The sequence below is a fragment of the Photinus pyralis genome, unplaced genomic scaffold (assembly GCF_008802855.1).
Source record: "Photinus pyralis isolate 1611_PpyrPB1 unplaced genomic scaffold, Ppyr1.3 Ppyr1.4_LG1, whole genome shotgun sequence".
NCBI lineage: Eukaryota > Metazoa > Arthropoda > Insecta > Coleoptera > Lampyridae > Photinus > Photinus pyralis.
Genome location: NW_022170249.1, coordinates 24,359,007 through 24,375,660, shown reverse-complemented (window position 1 = coordinate 24,375,660; position 16,654 = coordinate 24,359,007). Strand labels below are relative to the sequence as shown.

General features: G+C 36.5%; 1 protein-coding gene across 2 annotated transcripts in view; it reads right to left on the bottom strand.

Annotated features, from left to right (window-relative positions):
• LOC116178345 (transient receptor potential cation channel trpm) overlaps positions 1-15,774 on the bottom strand; it is a 105,542-nt gene extending 89,768 nt beyond the window's left edge. Inside the window, exon 1 of one of the 2 annotated variants that reach the window (XM_031497817.1) lies at positions 15,546-15,774. In XM_031497817.1, the coding sequence (XP_031353677.1) occupies positions 15,546-15,680 (135 nt within the window). In that variant the 5' untranslated portion in view covers positions 15,681-15,774. The remainder of the gene's footprint in view (positions 1-15,545) is intronic. The other variant, XM_031497823.1, reaches the window with a different exon arrangement.
• Between the last annotated feature and the right edge of the window lie 880 nt (positions 15,775-16,654).

The window sequence follows — 16,654 nt, the reverse complement described above, 5'->3', positions numbered from 1 at the left end:
GTACCGTCTGAACAGCCACCGGCAATTGGTCATTTAATTCATCAAGTCAATGCTGTTTGTCAACCAGTTTTGTGTGATAAAGAAAAGTGAAGCTATCAGCGTTTGTGTTGAGCTAAGTGCGCCTTCTTATCGCAAACTTGTGTACGACCAGATTATTTGGATCATTTAAAAACAAAAACTGCAAGTTATTTTAAGATTTTCACGATCGACCGCCTACGTCGTTTTTTACATATCGACCGCCAGCGTGCGGGGTATTATGTCTAAACAAGCTTTGTAAGCTTATCTTTTCGTTTCGGAATAAAAAAAAATAATTTTGTCATTGCTAATCAATTAATTGTGTGTTTATTCGAACCCACTGTGCGATCCGGATAGATACAAAAACACCCGTCCAGCTAGCTTAATTAAACTCAAGTACTATCAAAACCCTTTTCCCAGGGGACGCCCGGTATCTGAATCTGCTACTACGAAAAATCTCAATATTGATTTGCTTTGATCACGCCCACAATTCTAAAGAATTATTTAACAAATAATTAACATCTGACGTAATCCTGGGTACAAACGGGAAAATTTTACATGAGAACTCTTACATCCTGGGTCATTTTCAGACAAAACAAATTTAGTTGAACAAATCAATTAATCATGAGGAAACAAAAAAAAATGCACTCAGGGTCAGAGTACAAATACCACGCACATGCTTTCAATTGAAACGAGTTAAATTTAAAAGCAAATTCTAGTTACCTCAAAGTTAATAATCCTCAATATCCGGTCAACTGGAATTAACTTTAAATGGCGCACACAGAACAGAAAACCCAATTGAAGATGCTTCTGAAGCTTTTTACTTCTTTCTGGATTTAAACGACACTGACTTTGATTACTTTTATTGGTAGTAGAACACTTCACTGTAACAGGTAACTTGAAGACCGTACAGAAAAGGCTTCACATTCTAACGAAGCACTCAGTTTTCATACCAGAATTAATGAACACACCGTAGATAGATTACTGCTACCAGCTTTATACAACCCCCGGTATCCAGAAACACTTCGTTACGAAAAGTGGGTCCGTTAACTTGGTCCCCCCACTGAGAGATTTCATAGTCGTATTATTTTGAAATGAATGCGTTCGTTATGCGCTCATATGCGCCACCGATAATAACTCTTGCGCCATTATCGTTTTTTAGAAATCCGAAAAAACATTGGGGGGGGGCAAGTGAACGTAGCCCCCCCCAGTACGTATTTTGTCCCTTGTAACTAGGTCACCTGATACATTTGGTTATGCGCTCAATTGCGCCACTTGAATTAAAGCTAGCGCCATTACGGTTAAGCCGTGACAAATTTTCAAAAAGTGGGGGGGGGGGCCAACTTAACGTTTTTAAAAGTTACTTTTTTTTAACATCTTTTCATACGAAATTGTACTCTCAGGTATGCGCTGAAATGCGCCGTAAAAAGATATCTTTGCGCCATTATTGTTTTTTGGTTATCCTTAAATATATTTGGGGGGGGGCCAAGTGAACGGAATCCCCCATAACGCATTTTGCTACCTGTATTTGTGCCACTTGATACATCTGGTTATGAGCTCAATTGCGCCACTTGAGTTAAAGCTAGCGCCATTACGGTTAAGCCATAAAAAATTTTTAAAAAGTGGAGGAAGTGCGTCCATTTTGAAAATATTTTACATCGATTCGGCCTTCGGAGTAACTCCTAAATACAAATTTTTAAAAACCTACCTATTTTACTTTCTCAGAATCGTTTAACTAAAGCTCCCAAAAAACACCCTGTATAGTGTTTCTGAAACACTATAATGGCGCCAAGATTTTTGTTTACGGCGCATTTTAGCGCATGATGAAAGGTACGATGTAGTAGAAAAAACATGTTAAAAAACGTAACTTTTGAAAACGTTAAGTTAGCCCCCCCCCTTTTTAAAAATTTTTTATGGCGTAACCGTAATGGCGCTAGCTTTAATTCAAGTGGCGCAATTGAGCGCATAACCAAATGTATCAGGTGACCTAGTTACAAGGGACAAAATACGTACGTACGTACGGGGCGCCAAGTGAACGTAGCCCCCCCCCCCCAAATGTTTTTTCGGATTTCTAAAAAACGATAATGGCGCAAGAGTTATTATCGGTGGCGCATATGAGCGCATTCATTTCAAAATAATACGACTATCAAATCTCTCAGTGGGGGGGCCAAGTTAACGGACCCACGAAAAGTGTTGTTCTGGAACTATTTATTTCTTTTGGGAGTTGGAAACAGAAGGTAGAACTACCTGCGTTTATTAGGAATAAGGAAATCAGTTGCCGTATTAATTGATCATTTTCTAACCGTTTCCGTAGAGATATTTTAATTGTTTTTGTAGCATCCGACAGCCGACGGCATGGCGAAGCAAGGGACAAATAATATTTTAGAATTTCAGCTCCGTTAAGTGATTATGAGACGATTTTGGGTTCCTATGTTAATTTAAAACGAGCATTAAAGCTGCAAGATCTTGGACTTTATTTAACTATCGCAGACCTGTTGTGATTGAACGGAAATTCCAGGCATTATTGGTCTACCGAATTAGAAAATTTTAATCTGGAAAATTAAGTAAGTGTAATTAACAGTAGCTAATCAAATGAGTTGCAGTCAATCGCATCCGAATCAGTCGTGAATGGTTTCATTAGAAGCGCGCTTAATTAAGTGATATTTTAAAATCGTTACAAATTTTTATGTTAGTCGCAGGCCGCACAATTAAATAAAGAAGTTTTAATTTTTGGACGTTATTATTCGATTACGCTGTGTGCTGGAAAATCCGCCGGTCTCTCCATGAAATGGTCGAATTCTATAAAAGGCAAAGTCGATGTTTAGAGGGGATTGAGAATCTTTTCAACGTTCTGTTAAATTTAAAGGTAAGCGTTTTATATTTTCCATTCCGTTAATTATTAGGGAGGGCATTGTTTTTTCCCGCATTTTGATTTCCCGTAGCTACCGCCAAAGAATTTAGGCTTTGTTGGTTGAGTTCCCGTTAGGGCAATCGCTACCGTGTCAGTGTGCCGTAATTCTGTTTCAGTTGCTTCTCTGGACGTAACCGCCCGCCGAATTCTGGAGCCGTTTCTTCAACTGACTACGCCAAATCTCCGAAATCACCGACCTTGGCCAGAAGCAAGACCTTAATCTTCTGGTGGCGCTTGAGTCCGTCCGTTCCGCCATCACATCCAGGTTACCATTGACTGCTGCTACTTTCGCCCACTGGTGGGATTTAATTCCAATCATTTGTACATTTATTTATTTTTCTTTTAATTAAATATTTAATTGTGATTCCGCTATAATGTTTAATTTTCATGCCAATAGGCATAACACTTTAATTAAGATAACGTAATCTTTTTTGATTTGTATAAAAAATAATGATCGGTTTTGAAATTGCATTAGTCAGAGAATTCTTAAAGGGTCGATTTCGGTAAATGGGTCGAAAACGTAATTAATAAATATGCGTGGACCGCAATTTTGATTAGTTTCATGCTTTTGGAATTTGTATTTTGTTAAATGAGTGAGGTTGGAATGAGATTCAAAAAAGTTTAATGAACTAAAAAACAAAATGCTCGCGATATAGCTGTTGCACACAATTATTGTACGTTCACTTAGGTTTAATTACAACAATACGAAACTTCTGTCGTAACTAACTTAACCGTTAGGAACTTAAAGTAGTTTATAAGTGAATCCCTAATTTTCTCTCGTGTGCAAACAGGTTGAGCGCGATAAGGGGAAGATCAATACTGAAAGTAACGTTACCCGGTTCCTGATAAGATTAACTGGTGGATACTTAAGCGCTTCCAAAAATGAAGTTCAAATTAATGCCAGCGTCTCCCAATATTAAAAATAATGAGCTATTACCCACAAGAGGAGTAAAAGTGAACTACGAAAAGCACTTTCAGCGTAATTTAATGAATATCGGCGCTACAAATCTACATTCATTCTTGATGAGCTTGCAATACTCAAATAATTAATGACACGTCGTTGTCCGTTTTCGAGAGATTTATGAAGCAACGCGTTGCTACAAAGGTACGTTGAGCTTTTTTATGGCTGTACAGTGGGCACTCTTGGATATTCGTCAATCATTCAGAAAAATCCATTATTACCCACTCAGGTTGACATTTGCAAAAAGATTCGAGTATCCAAATTTGTTACTCTCTGGTCTATTATTCTACATTCTGTAGGAACACACATAAGAAATGTACCTACTCTCAGCACAATTTAAAACATTCAGTCAAAATTAATAAGGCTCGCCTTTTATTTTTGTTTTCATTCTGAGCGACAACTTTAATTGTGCCAATTTAAATTACCTACCCGCTCCTGCGCTGACAATTTGAATGTTTTAACAAGGATCTCATTTAAATTTGTATACATCACTTTCGTTATTTGGGTGAAAATGGAATGTCCAAAGTGCTCAAATACACGTTCTTTGTTACTTGTGATTCTAAGTTATACGTTTCTGCGCCCTGAGTAACAAATGGGGGTTATCGTATAAAGTTCAGAATTCGAGAGAATTTTTTCTGCTAGAAAACTTCCTAAAAAGTTGACATCAATGGCGAATAATAAACATTTAGAACAGACTCGCCGATCTAAATTTGAAGTGATGTAGGGTAGCGGATACCTGTCATTTTACTGTCGACTGATCCCGCCATTTGCTACGTCGAGTCGTGAGATGATCCATATCCAACTTCCACCATATTGACTCACCTATCACGCACTTTTGACCGCAGTCAATGATTTCCCAAGAGAATTTAAAATTAGACTAACTTCTCAACACTAATTGCGTATTCAAGTATTTAGTGGCCAGAACGTGTCCAACACGTCGCCGTTCGTGACAAAATAAAAACCATTCAGTTAGAAGACAAGAGAAACAAGTGTCACGTGCTCTGAGTAGTAAGGATCTTTGAATTTTGTTTTTCTCGACGGACGTTGTTTCGGTTTTTCAATCATCGTAATCCACGGATTAAGTCCTACTTTTATTCAGAGAGAGAGAATTGAAATGATACCTACCGCTCGCGTTAAAATTTTAAAATGTCACGGAAGCGGAAACGAGCAACGAACATACAATTTGTGCTTTGTGAAATTCTAATGCGTACATGCATACATGGGCGGAGTAGCGACATATTCACCGTCCAATAAATCGATTATGAAGTTGAGGTATATGTTTATAAATAATTGCAATGTGTCGTTCTCGTCCTCAATATTCGAAGCATAATAACAATGAACACTGTCGTTAATTTTCTTATTTTTTTTCTGTAGTAATTATTCAGAAAATACCTACTACTACCGGCTACAAAGAAAACTCTCAATATTGAGGATCAACTACACAAATTTTCATTAACACTTGACACAGTTATTGGACACAAGAAGAAATCTGACATGAAAACCCTATCTGAGTCGCACTTTGGACTCGAATAAACACACAATTGATTGACAATGACCAAAATTGTTCCGAAAACACATTGAAAGAATTAAAACAAAATCCCTGAAGAAAAGAAAACCCTACAAAGCTTGTCTGGACAAATTATCCCGCACGCAGGCGTTCGACAAATAAAATAAGAAAATCTTAAACTTGCGCTAACAATGCGCACTTAACTTGACACACAAACAGCTTATGAACTTCAGTTTTCTTGAACACACAAAACTTGATGAACTGTCGAATTGCCAGTGGCTGTTCAAGTAGCAAGAGAACCTTAATAATAATAATAAATAATCTGGCTCGAATCAAAATAGATTTTTAACCGTCACGAACCAGCCTCGTTTTTACGTTGATTGATGTATTTAACGAAACACCACTTCCACAATAAAATAATCTTCTTCCTCAAGATCTTTCAAAAACACCGCGTCATAAAAGAACGCACATGTCGTTGTTTCCACAACAATAGATTAAGAAAAAAAGAAAAATTGTAAAAAATATGTTTGATCTTTACATATTTTGCTGGAAAAATAAGGCCAATGGATCGTTTTTATTCCCAGAAGCATTTTTAGATTATAAAAGTTCTGAAACGTACTTTTAATGTCTTCCTACAACTACTAGAAAAATACACTAAGATGCTTTTTGTAAAAATGTCTACAATGATGGCCCATTTGATTCACGCATCTATGATTACCAGTGCTAGCTTTAAACCGTCGAAATTAAAGAAAGTCACTCCTTAGTTATATGACCGGGAAAATTCAATTCACCAAGACCACGAGTTTACACTACAAAACAAGGTCACTGCATTACATTGTAATTTACAAAACACAATTAACACCTTTACGTAACAGTATTTCACATAAGGAAAACGTTACATATTAGCACAGAACTTTTTTTGTTTAATTGAACGGTTTATAAAATTTGAAATGCATAATTTGTCATTAAAAAACGGTAAGGTTTTACAATATGACATCTCCCTCCATTTTTATCTACCGCTCGCTTAAAATTGCATGGCAGACTTAATTGAAACCTCAAAATGTTACTGGTTTTGAAGAAATGGTACAGGAATCATCATCCAATTTCTAGTTAATTTAAAATCTTTCTTTCTATTATCTTTTTTAGCGTTCGTTTCGAGGAATCCCCTTCACCAACGCCACGACTTTTTTCGCACCATAAATCAAGGCCACTTTTTAGTTACGTAGCTAGGAAATCGTGGAGAGGGGGGCAAAGGCGACCCAGGGAGGGGATAGGTATCCGTGTCAACTAATGGAAAAGGGCGTCCGTGTTTTTTTATTTCCAAAAAGGAGAGAAGGTACGAAGGACGCGCTAATAGAAGTAGCGGTGGTATGAGCGCTTCGTTGTAATGAGATTTTGGTACGGTTTTTAAATGTGAATTTCCAAATGAATGGTTGAATTGAATTTCGTTAGGGTAGCTGAGTTTTAGGTATTGAGTATTATGAAGTATGCGAGGTGGTTATTCCAAGTCATTGGATTCCAGGTCTATCGGATGCGGATGCGTAACCGGTTAATTACATGAGAAAAGTTCACAGCGCCAGTCTGACGGGCGATAACACAATCTTAATGTCTTTTACGTGACCAAAACACCTGAATCAGATTTACTCGTAGCGATGTCATGTAGCAGCGTGAAAGCGCGAATTCAGCAATCTTGAAATCGAGTGGATTTTAATTGAAGGTTTATATATGAGTGATTGGGTTAAGTAAGCGCAGTCTAATTAATCGATTAAAGATGCCCACTTACTTTAGACCTCCTTCTGCCCCACAGCAACGTTTTCTTTCTTTAAATTGTTCCATTTCTTGGAATTTTTCGGTTTCTTTATATTCTTCGTATCTTTCATTCTCAATGGGGTTTTCTGATTCTTCAGTCCCCAGCTTCAGCATCTTCGAATTAACCAATTTCCTTTAACTTTCTTCGGTTTTTGAATTCATCAGTTTTTAGTTTCTTCACATCCCTCAAACTTAAGATTCTTCAAATTTCTCAAATTGTATCATGCTCTCGGATTCTTCCGATGCTTCTGTTTCGGATTTTACCTGAACTTTTCTCCAAAAATGATATCTTTCGATTCTTCAATATTTTTCGATTCCTCCTATCCGATTGTCATCACTTCTCCCTACTTTTGAATTTCTCTCCTCACTCATGTGCCACGCCGGAAATTACATTTTCGCTGCGTTTTCGGTTTCGGGGGCAAAATACTTCATTTTGAATGACAGTAAAGTATTCTTTTCTACAACCAGTTAGTTTCAAACAGATTAAGTGATAATCGTTTTGACTTTCAATTTATCTTGATCTTGAAATTGCGATACACAACACGTGCCACGTGCGACAAACCTTTCACTCGTGCGGAATTCGCATTATTCCGAACTGGAACCAAAACCAACGCATTTATTATCTACAGGAAAAAATTCCAAGGTAACTAATGTTTATATGAATGCAACCGATTTCAAAATTGTTTAAAGTCGATATCAAAAACACGTGTATTTTGTTCAATGATATCTAAACAAGATATCGATTGTAATGCGCACTTCATTGCATATCATTGCTAAATTATTAGTTGTTTGACTACTCGCCGTGAAATAGACACAAAAAGATCTTTTGAGTATATTTCTCACGAGTTCGACTCAAAATGTTAATTTCAATATTCAATAATCAAGGTACAGGGTGAGTCAACTGCGGCACTATCCTAAGGTCCTAAGTCCTAAGGAAGGATTTGTCCAGATTGAGTATGTTAGAATATTCTGCATATTTTAAATTATACAGGGTGCGATCACACAGTAGGGGACAAAAAGTTAAATTATTTGAATTGAACACCCTGTATTTGGTTCCAGTTTTTAATTCTACATCAAATTCTAAGTCCTAAGGAAGGATTTGCCCAGATTGAGTATGTTAGAATATTCTGCATATTTTAAATTATACAGGGTGCGATCACACAGTAGGGGACAAAAAGTTAAATTATTTGAATTGAACACCCTGTATTTGGTTCCAATTTTTAATTCTACATCAAATTCTAAGTCCTAAGGAAGGATTTGTCCAGATTGAGTATGTTAGAATATTCTGCATATTTTAAATTATACAGGGTGCGATCACACAGTAGGGGACAAAAAGTTAAATTATTTAAATTGAACACCCTGTATTTGGTTCCAATTTTTAATTCTACAACAAATTCTACGTTTTTTTTTAATTATGTAGAACCAACGAAAAAGTTCTAGTTTCGAATTATAATAGAACAATCGCATTTGCCTAATATTTTCTATTATATTATATTAGGGTGTTTTATTAAAGTTTCAAATTTCATATTCGAATATCTGTTTTTTTGGAATGCCCTATATATTTTTGTGACCGTTTAATAAATTCACAATAGAAATTTACATGTACTTGTACGTCCCGCAATATTCAAATTCCCGAAAACTTTCCGAAATATTAATTTTAAGCGACGGAATTGAATTTCGTGTCTCTGTTTAAGGAAATTTCCATTTGTATTCAGTGTTTTGGGAAAGCGCGACCATTCATAATTAAGTTAAGACAAAAAACGTAATGATTGGGAAGTAGAAGAGGATTAGGCTGAAAGGGATGAAAGGGTGCAATGCGGAACTTTTCAAATGGAAAAGAATCGCATAAATTTATATAAATTTAGGATGATAAAGTCGGGTTACAAAAAGGATGAATAATTAATTGGGTATAAAAATTAAACAATTTAATTTTCATTTTTCCAATGAGAAAGAATAAGCTTTAAGCGTAGATTTTTATAACAAATGAATTTTGGTATGTAATTAAAATTGATTATTGGCAATACCTTGGGGCAAGTACCTAATCATAAAATTTATTTCGCGTTAGTATTCCGTTTAAAATAAGACGTCAGATTCGGAAATGACATATCATTTTTTTCCACTTTTTTGGAGCTTAAGCTCTGGGGCCTTTCTTGGATTCTAAGTATCAGTTCATTCTCGAGTTCATTACAGGATGCAATTTTCAAAATTCCCAAACTTGGAAATTTGCCGCCAAAATCTCGGGTACCGTACCTTAAATGGGGAAAAGGGAAATTTTAGAAAGATTCCCGAAATTGTGCCTTTACATCATATACGCCAGTCATTTTGCGGGTTACAATGTTGATATAGCATTGTGTTGGAGACCATCCTCCTTCAGTGACAATGAACTAGGAAATTTATTAAGAGTGCCCCACTAGCAACAACTTTCCAAACGCGAATCTTTCCCAAATTCTATCAGGAATCACGCGACACTATTTGCTCTACTGCGATCAAGACGCGAATTAGCAAAACTAATTCCCATTATTATCTTTACTTATTAATATCACGTGTACTAACTAAATCCGCCATGTTTTTTTTATTGCACCAATTGGAATCGTTGATTCATGAAAGCACGGATGAAACAAGTGGGGCCAAATATTGAAATCTTGCTGCCTGATCTCCTCCTGATGAAAAGTGTGACCTAATGCTGAGCTAGCAAGTGTAACCCAATAGCACTAACTAATAGTCGACGAAATATGATATAAATGCCCGAGATCTCGGCCCGAGAGGTTTCCGAAACTCATTCAGAAACAATGTTCCATAGAAATTAAACGACGCACCACATTGCACTGCGGTTGACAAATTTATTCTTTGAATTTCCACAAAGAATATCATTTATCTGGAAAAACAATTCAACTCGCTTAATTTTAATTCTCTTTGAATTTATGCGATATGCTTATCCCAAACTACTCAAACCCCTAAAGTTTCAAAAATGTATCAAATTCTCTACAAATCGAAAAAATTTAAATTCAAAAACTACCGTTACATCTATCGCACTTAATACACATCTACCTTGTCACAAGAACCATACAAAAGTCACACCAGAAGAGAAGATGAAGGGGCCAGTTCCCCAGAACAGTGCCTATAATACGGTTTCTCTCCAAAAAATTTTCGAAAAACGGTTAAATTTTGACGAAAAAAAAAGTTATAACAGCGAAACCGTTAAAGTTTGGGGTTACATAAAAAAATAAGTATTTTTCAAGTACGTTCCAAATCAGTAATAAAATATGGGGTGTTCCATTTAAAAAAACGCAAGTTTGATACGTCACTGGAATACAGCACGCGCTTGGTGATCAAAAATATTTTAGAAATATGGCGACGGTAACGTATAATTTTTCTCTAAGACTTTTACCGGTATCTGTTTTTTTTTCAATCTATCCTGCGAAGGGGGGCCATTTTGAAAATCGAAATTGAAAAAAAATGTTAAGGACAATTGTTGTAGTAGATAGTGTAGGGATTTTATCAGGTTGTTCGGAAAGTCATTTCGTTTTTCTTCAACAGAGAACCTAATTGTATTGTTTCACAGCCAACTTTACACTTAAGCCGCATAAACATTAAAATTTTGACAGCTGACATAGTAATGCTTGTATGTTAAAACTTTTTTTTGATTCTTTGCAATAGTTTTTGTTTGGTGCCCTATCAAAGATGGAAAATCAAAATCAGCATTTTCGACATATTTTACTCTTTTACTATCGAAAAGGTAAAAATGCAGTTCAGGCAAGGCGGAAATTGTGCGATGTGTATGGAGAAGATGTACTGACTGAACGACAATGCCAAAATTGGTTTGCAAAATTTCGTTCCGGCAATTTCGATCTTGAAGATGCACCACGTTCTGGAAGACCCGTTGAAGCCGATGGAGACGAAATAAAGGCATTGGTAGATGCAAACCGTCAAATAACCACTCGTGAGATTGCTGAGAGGTTACATTTATCGAATTCGACCGTTCATCATCACGTGAAACGTCTTGGTTTTATTTCAAAACTTAACATATGGGTTCCACATGTTCTTACAGAGCGAAATTTGCTTCGGCGCATTAACGACTGTGATTTGCCTCTCAAAATTATCCATTTTTGAAGCGTATCATTACTGGCGACGAGAAATGGGTTGTTTACAAAAATGTTAAGCGGAAGAGATCATGGAGTAAAAAAGGTGAACCAGCTCAAACCACTGCGAAGGCCGATATTCACCAAAAAAAGGTTATGCTATCTGTTTGGTGGGATTTCAAAGGGATAGTTTTTTTTTGAGCTTCTACCGGACAATACCACGATTAATTCTGAAGTGTACTGTGGTCAACTAGACAAATTGAACGATTCACTTAAACAGAAAAGGCCAGAATTGGTCAATAGAAAACGTGTAGTGTTCCACCACGATAATGCGAGACCTCACACAAGTTTGGTAACCCGCCAAAAGCTTTTACAGCTTGAATGGGATGTACTACCACACCCACCATATTCTCCAGATTTGGCACCTTCAGACTACTACTTGTTCCGGTCTCTGCACAATTTTTTGGACGGGAAGACCTTCACCTCAAATGAAGACGTCAAATTTCACTTGGACCAGTATTTTGCCAGCAAAGACCAGAAGTTTTATGAGCGTGGAATCAATCTCCTGCCCGAAAGATGGCAAAAGGTATTGGACCAAAATGGAGAATATATAATTTAATAAAATGTTTATACACTTTAAAAAATTCGTCTTTCATTTTCACCACACAAAACGAAATGACTTTCCGAACAACCCCAATATAAATGTTTTACTTTCAAAAATCGGTGGAGTGGTTATCAAAAAAGGTTTTTTTTGAAATTTTTGATCGATGGCTATTTTATTAGATAAAAAAATAAAAAATAATTGTATATTTAGAGAGCTGAAAGATAGTTTTGAAAATGTTACGGCACAAAAATTTTGAGTTTTCGTAGTAATACCTGTAGTTTCGAGACTAAAATTTTCTTATTTTAGAAACAAACCTTCAAAACGGTATGCTGATGATGAGATGGCCTTAGAAAGTGGACATGCGGTACTACGGTGCCTCCCTATCATTGCCTGATGATTCAGATTAACGTTTTTCTCAAGATTTGAAATAGCTGGCGAACGTCGCCTGCCTGTGGGCGAGCCTCTGGGTTTTGAAATTAATGGGGAGATCCGAAAAGAACGCGTCTTCGGTAAAAAGGGCATAGTTCTGTTTTTACCAGGACGAAAACAGGAAGATCGACAAAGACACTAGGCGAAAGTTTATCGCCCTTACGCCGTTCAACGACCAGCTGGAACGATGCACCTTGATGTTTTTGGAAAAAAAAATAATATAAATATATAATATGACATTCTTAGAATCTCGAAATTCGTGACCTAATTTTTATTGTTACAGAATTTGAAATGTTTTATGGATTTTCTTTTGCTCTTGTTGTCTTAATTTAGTTCGTGAAGTATTTGTGTAGGCTATGCCAGGGTTTTTGTCCCGAAGAAGGTTTCCCTGACATCGCCTGGTTGTGTGCGTATTATTTTATGTTCTCGTCACGCTCGTTCACGGCCAAAATTAAGAATTTTTATTCAATTTCCTTTCCCATTTGCGTATCGAAACCGCCAGTTTTAGCACCGTTTGCTACCCAGATCTACTATACAGGGTGTTACATGATCGTGTGTAAAAAAAATTGGGTAATAGAGGGGATCAAGACGAGCACTTTTCCAAATAAACCGAGGCTCCAACGTGTTTCGTTTGGGAGCCACCCTTCCAAAGAAGTGGTCAAATTTAGATTTCTTCTTTATTTTTTTTATCTCACCAACTATAAGAGTTACACAGATGGGCGGCACGTTTTTGAATACGTTTTCGGCTATCCGATTTTTTAATTTTTTTTCAAAATTCCTACCACGAAAGGACGCACCCCAACTTGGGGGTTCGAAAAAAAATTCTGTTTTCGACGAAATTTGGTATCTGGGGGTTTCTGAACATGATAATCACGAATCTCGAATTAGTTTTTGAAAATTCGCAAAAAAAAAGTTCCACTGCAATTCTTGGCCGGACAACGAAAATGGAGAGAATTCCACGAACTTTGTTGTGTACATACTTGATGAGGTAAGGAACAAAATTTTTTTTTAAATAACTGCAAACAAAAGTTATACTCATTTGAAGGTTTGGCTTTCAGGTTGCAAAGTGTCCCCTGCCTACTTTCGCATCTAGTTAATTGAAAATGTCGCAAGTAACAAAAAAATAACGATTTAAGTCGATCGACTTGCAATAATGATTATTGATTGTAATGGAACTCTACTTAAATTCCACGACCCGCAGCCACGGAATTTTTGGAATCGAATTTGCAGACTTGAAGACCATGATCGGCATATCGAATTTTTTGTGATCATTTAATCATAATATCGACTTAAATCGTTATTTTTTTGTTATTTGCGACATTTTCAATCAACTACATGCGAAGATCACTCACTAGTAGGCGGGGGACACTTTGTAACCTGAAGGCCCAATCTTCAAATGAGTGTAACATTTGTTTGTTTTGTTTTTGGGCCCTTTCGTAGTAGGAATTTTGAAAAAATCTTTTCAAAATCGGATAGGGCATACGTGAAAAGGTATTCAAAAACGTGCCACCCACCTTTGTAACTCTTATGGTTGCTGAGAAAAAAATTAGAGAAGAAATCCAAATTTCACCACGTCTTTGGGGGTGGCTACCAAACGAAACACGTTGGACCCTCGGTTTATTTGGAAAAAGTGCTCGTCTTGATCCCCTCTATCATGTTTTTTTTACATACGGTCATGTAACACCCTGTATACCACCTTATTTAATTACCACATAACAACATAACGAGTCAATAACCTAAGGAGCAACTATAAGTCAATGAGTCAGTAAGTAAATATCATCAAACAGTGGCGTACCGACGTGGATGTAATATTTTCAACCCCACAATGCATACTTTTCGAGTTTTCCGCGAATAACCAATTAAAAACATTCACCCTCTCTATGAAAAACTGAAACCTTCGCTTGCGAATAACTCGAAAAGTAGTAACTTTACAAAAAAATTTATAGAACACGTTTTGCTTAGAATTCATTTTTCGATCTTTTGCGAGTGAAAGTGCCCTTTTGGCATCGCTCCATTTTGAAAAAATTGCCAGGTCAAAACCTTCGTTTCCTGGGATAATTTATTGTCCCTTTAAAAGAAAAACACTGTATAGAACAGAGTAAATGCGAGAGAGCAAGAGGAGGGTGCTACAACAATATCCGTTATCAAACAACGCCCTTGCAACCTAAAACCTCGTTTATTTGCATTTCTTATCAAATTATATGCAAATAGAAATTGTATTGTGTGGTGACATTCGTGAATGTAGTTAGGTAAGGCGCCTCCAAAACAAATAGGTACTGATAAATGATATTCTTAAAAGAAATCTTTGTGGAAATGAGGTGGAAAACTTGCCATTTCCAGTCGTGTAAGCCGCTGTACCGACGAGATTATTATGACGTTTTTGAAGGGTGCGTAAGCTCGTTACTGCATTGCGCTTAAATCCCCCGAAATCCGACGCCGGATTACCGATGCCTATCTGATTTCAAAACAAAAATGAGATACAATTATCAGCCCGAGGTCGTTATATAAAAGATAAACAAGCTATAATTATCTGTTTCTATTGTGATTCACGAAACTGACGTCAATTAGCAATTGCCAATTGCACCACTTAGGTACATGTATTGACATTGAAGACGCACATTTATCCGCAAACATACATTTTTTAATTAATTTCATCCGGCGTCAAGGAACACCATTAGTGCATAAGGGTTTCTGACAATATACCCCATGTAAGCCGTGTATACATAAAAATTTAATTACATGGAACGTGGAAAACTTTTTAATTGCATTTAATTATTCATTTAAAAGCTTGGACTATGAAATGACACAACGTTTCAACCGAATAAAATGCACTAACAAAAAGACAAAAGACAGAAGAAATCTGAGTGAAATGGAAGAGAAGCCCCAGCTCCCAAGGCAGTGAATTGTAAAGCCTGTAACCGAGCACATGATTGGCCAAACAACCAGAAACCCAAAACGTGATTTCAAAAGCCCATGACTTGCACGTGTTGCAACAAAACAATTTTTGGCAATGAACTCGTCTCGATGTAGAAAGATCATCCTCTACGAGCGTAAGTAAACAATAAACTTTAAATTCAACAGTTCAATTTGATTTGCCAAGGCTAAGCAAAACTTGGGCCAGGTCAGTGTTGCTAAGGTCGACCAAAAACAATCAATTTTAATTGCCAATCAAAATCAAAAATTTGCATAACGCTCAATTACCCGGAGAGGTCTGTAAAAAAAAAGCTTACCCGTTTCTTGGAACGGCGAAAAAGTTTCAACGCATCCAGCTCGTACAAACTGTTATTAAGAGATTCGGACAGCTTCCCAAATCGTTTTTTGGAAAACATAATTTCGCCACCACTAATAAACACTAATAAGCACATTAGTATCGAGAGATTCGATACCGCACGTAACTAATTAACGACTGAATCTATTACGTACTGCCAGCGACATAGTAATACGTCTACTAACCTTTTCGCGTATTATCCCATTTGAGAAAAAAAAACTGAGGTAAGTGGATACCCGTTTATCTTAATAATCTTTAATGAACAAACAGATAACTGTTTCATTGGTATTATCAGCAGACGGAAACGTTTAAATGTCACTTTTGAACGTTGCCTGATCTGCATGGATCTTTGCCAATGCAATAATAAGTTTGCCATGTGCAAAACATAATACCGCACCAATACTAAACGTAGGTATCATTTATTAGGCCCCAATACATTAAAAATCTGAAAGTAATTTAAATACGCTCTTCTACAGGGTGTTTCATAATTGAATGTCAATATTTAAGGGGGCGACATTTGGGCCCATTTTAAAAAGAACCTATGTTCTTTACTTTTGAGATACAGGGTGGTAAAGTTTTCAAAAATAAATCATTTATTATTAACATCTGTAATACCACTTTAGATATTTTAATGAAATTTGCCATGTACTACATATTCAGAGACATTTTTTAACGTACCACATTTTTTTAATTTCCACCAGTGGCGTTCGTACGAAATTTCACATGTCCATTTTGGCAGACATTGTTGGTACGCCACTGATTTCTCTGTAAATAAAAATTATTCTTGAAATCCCCGATCATTTCTAAGCAAATTTGATCCCTTTGTTTTTTTCAATCCGATGTACGGTTTTCGCTTAAAAAAATAACAGTTTCTCTGCATGATCATGACAATATCACCGTGCAGAGAAAAAAATATTTTCATTTATGAGCAGATTTGATCATCTGATTTTTTTCAATCCGACACACGGTTTTCACGTCACACTATGCCATTGTGTGCTTTTTTTCTCTGCACGGTGATATTGTCATATTAACGATATTGTCACGATCAAGGCAGTGATTTTATCCAAATGC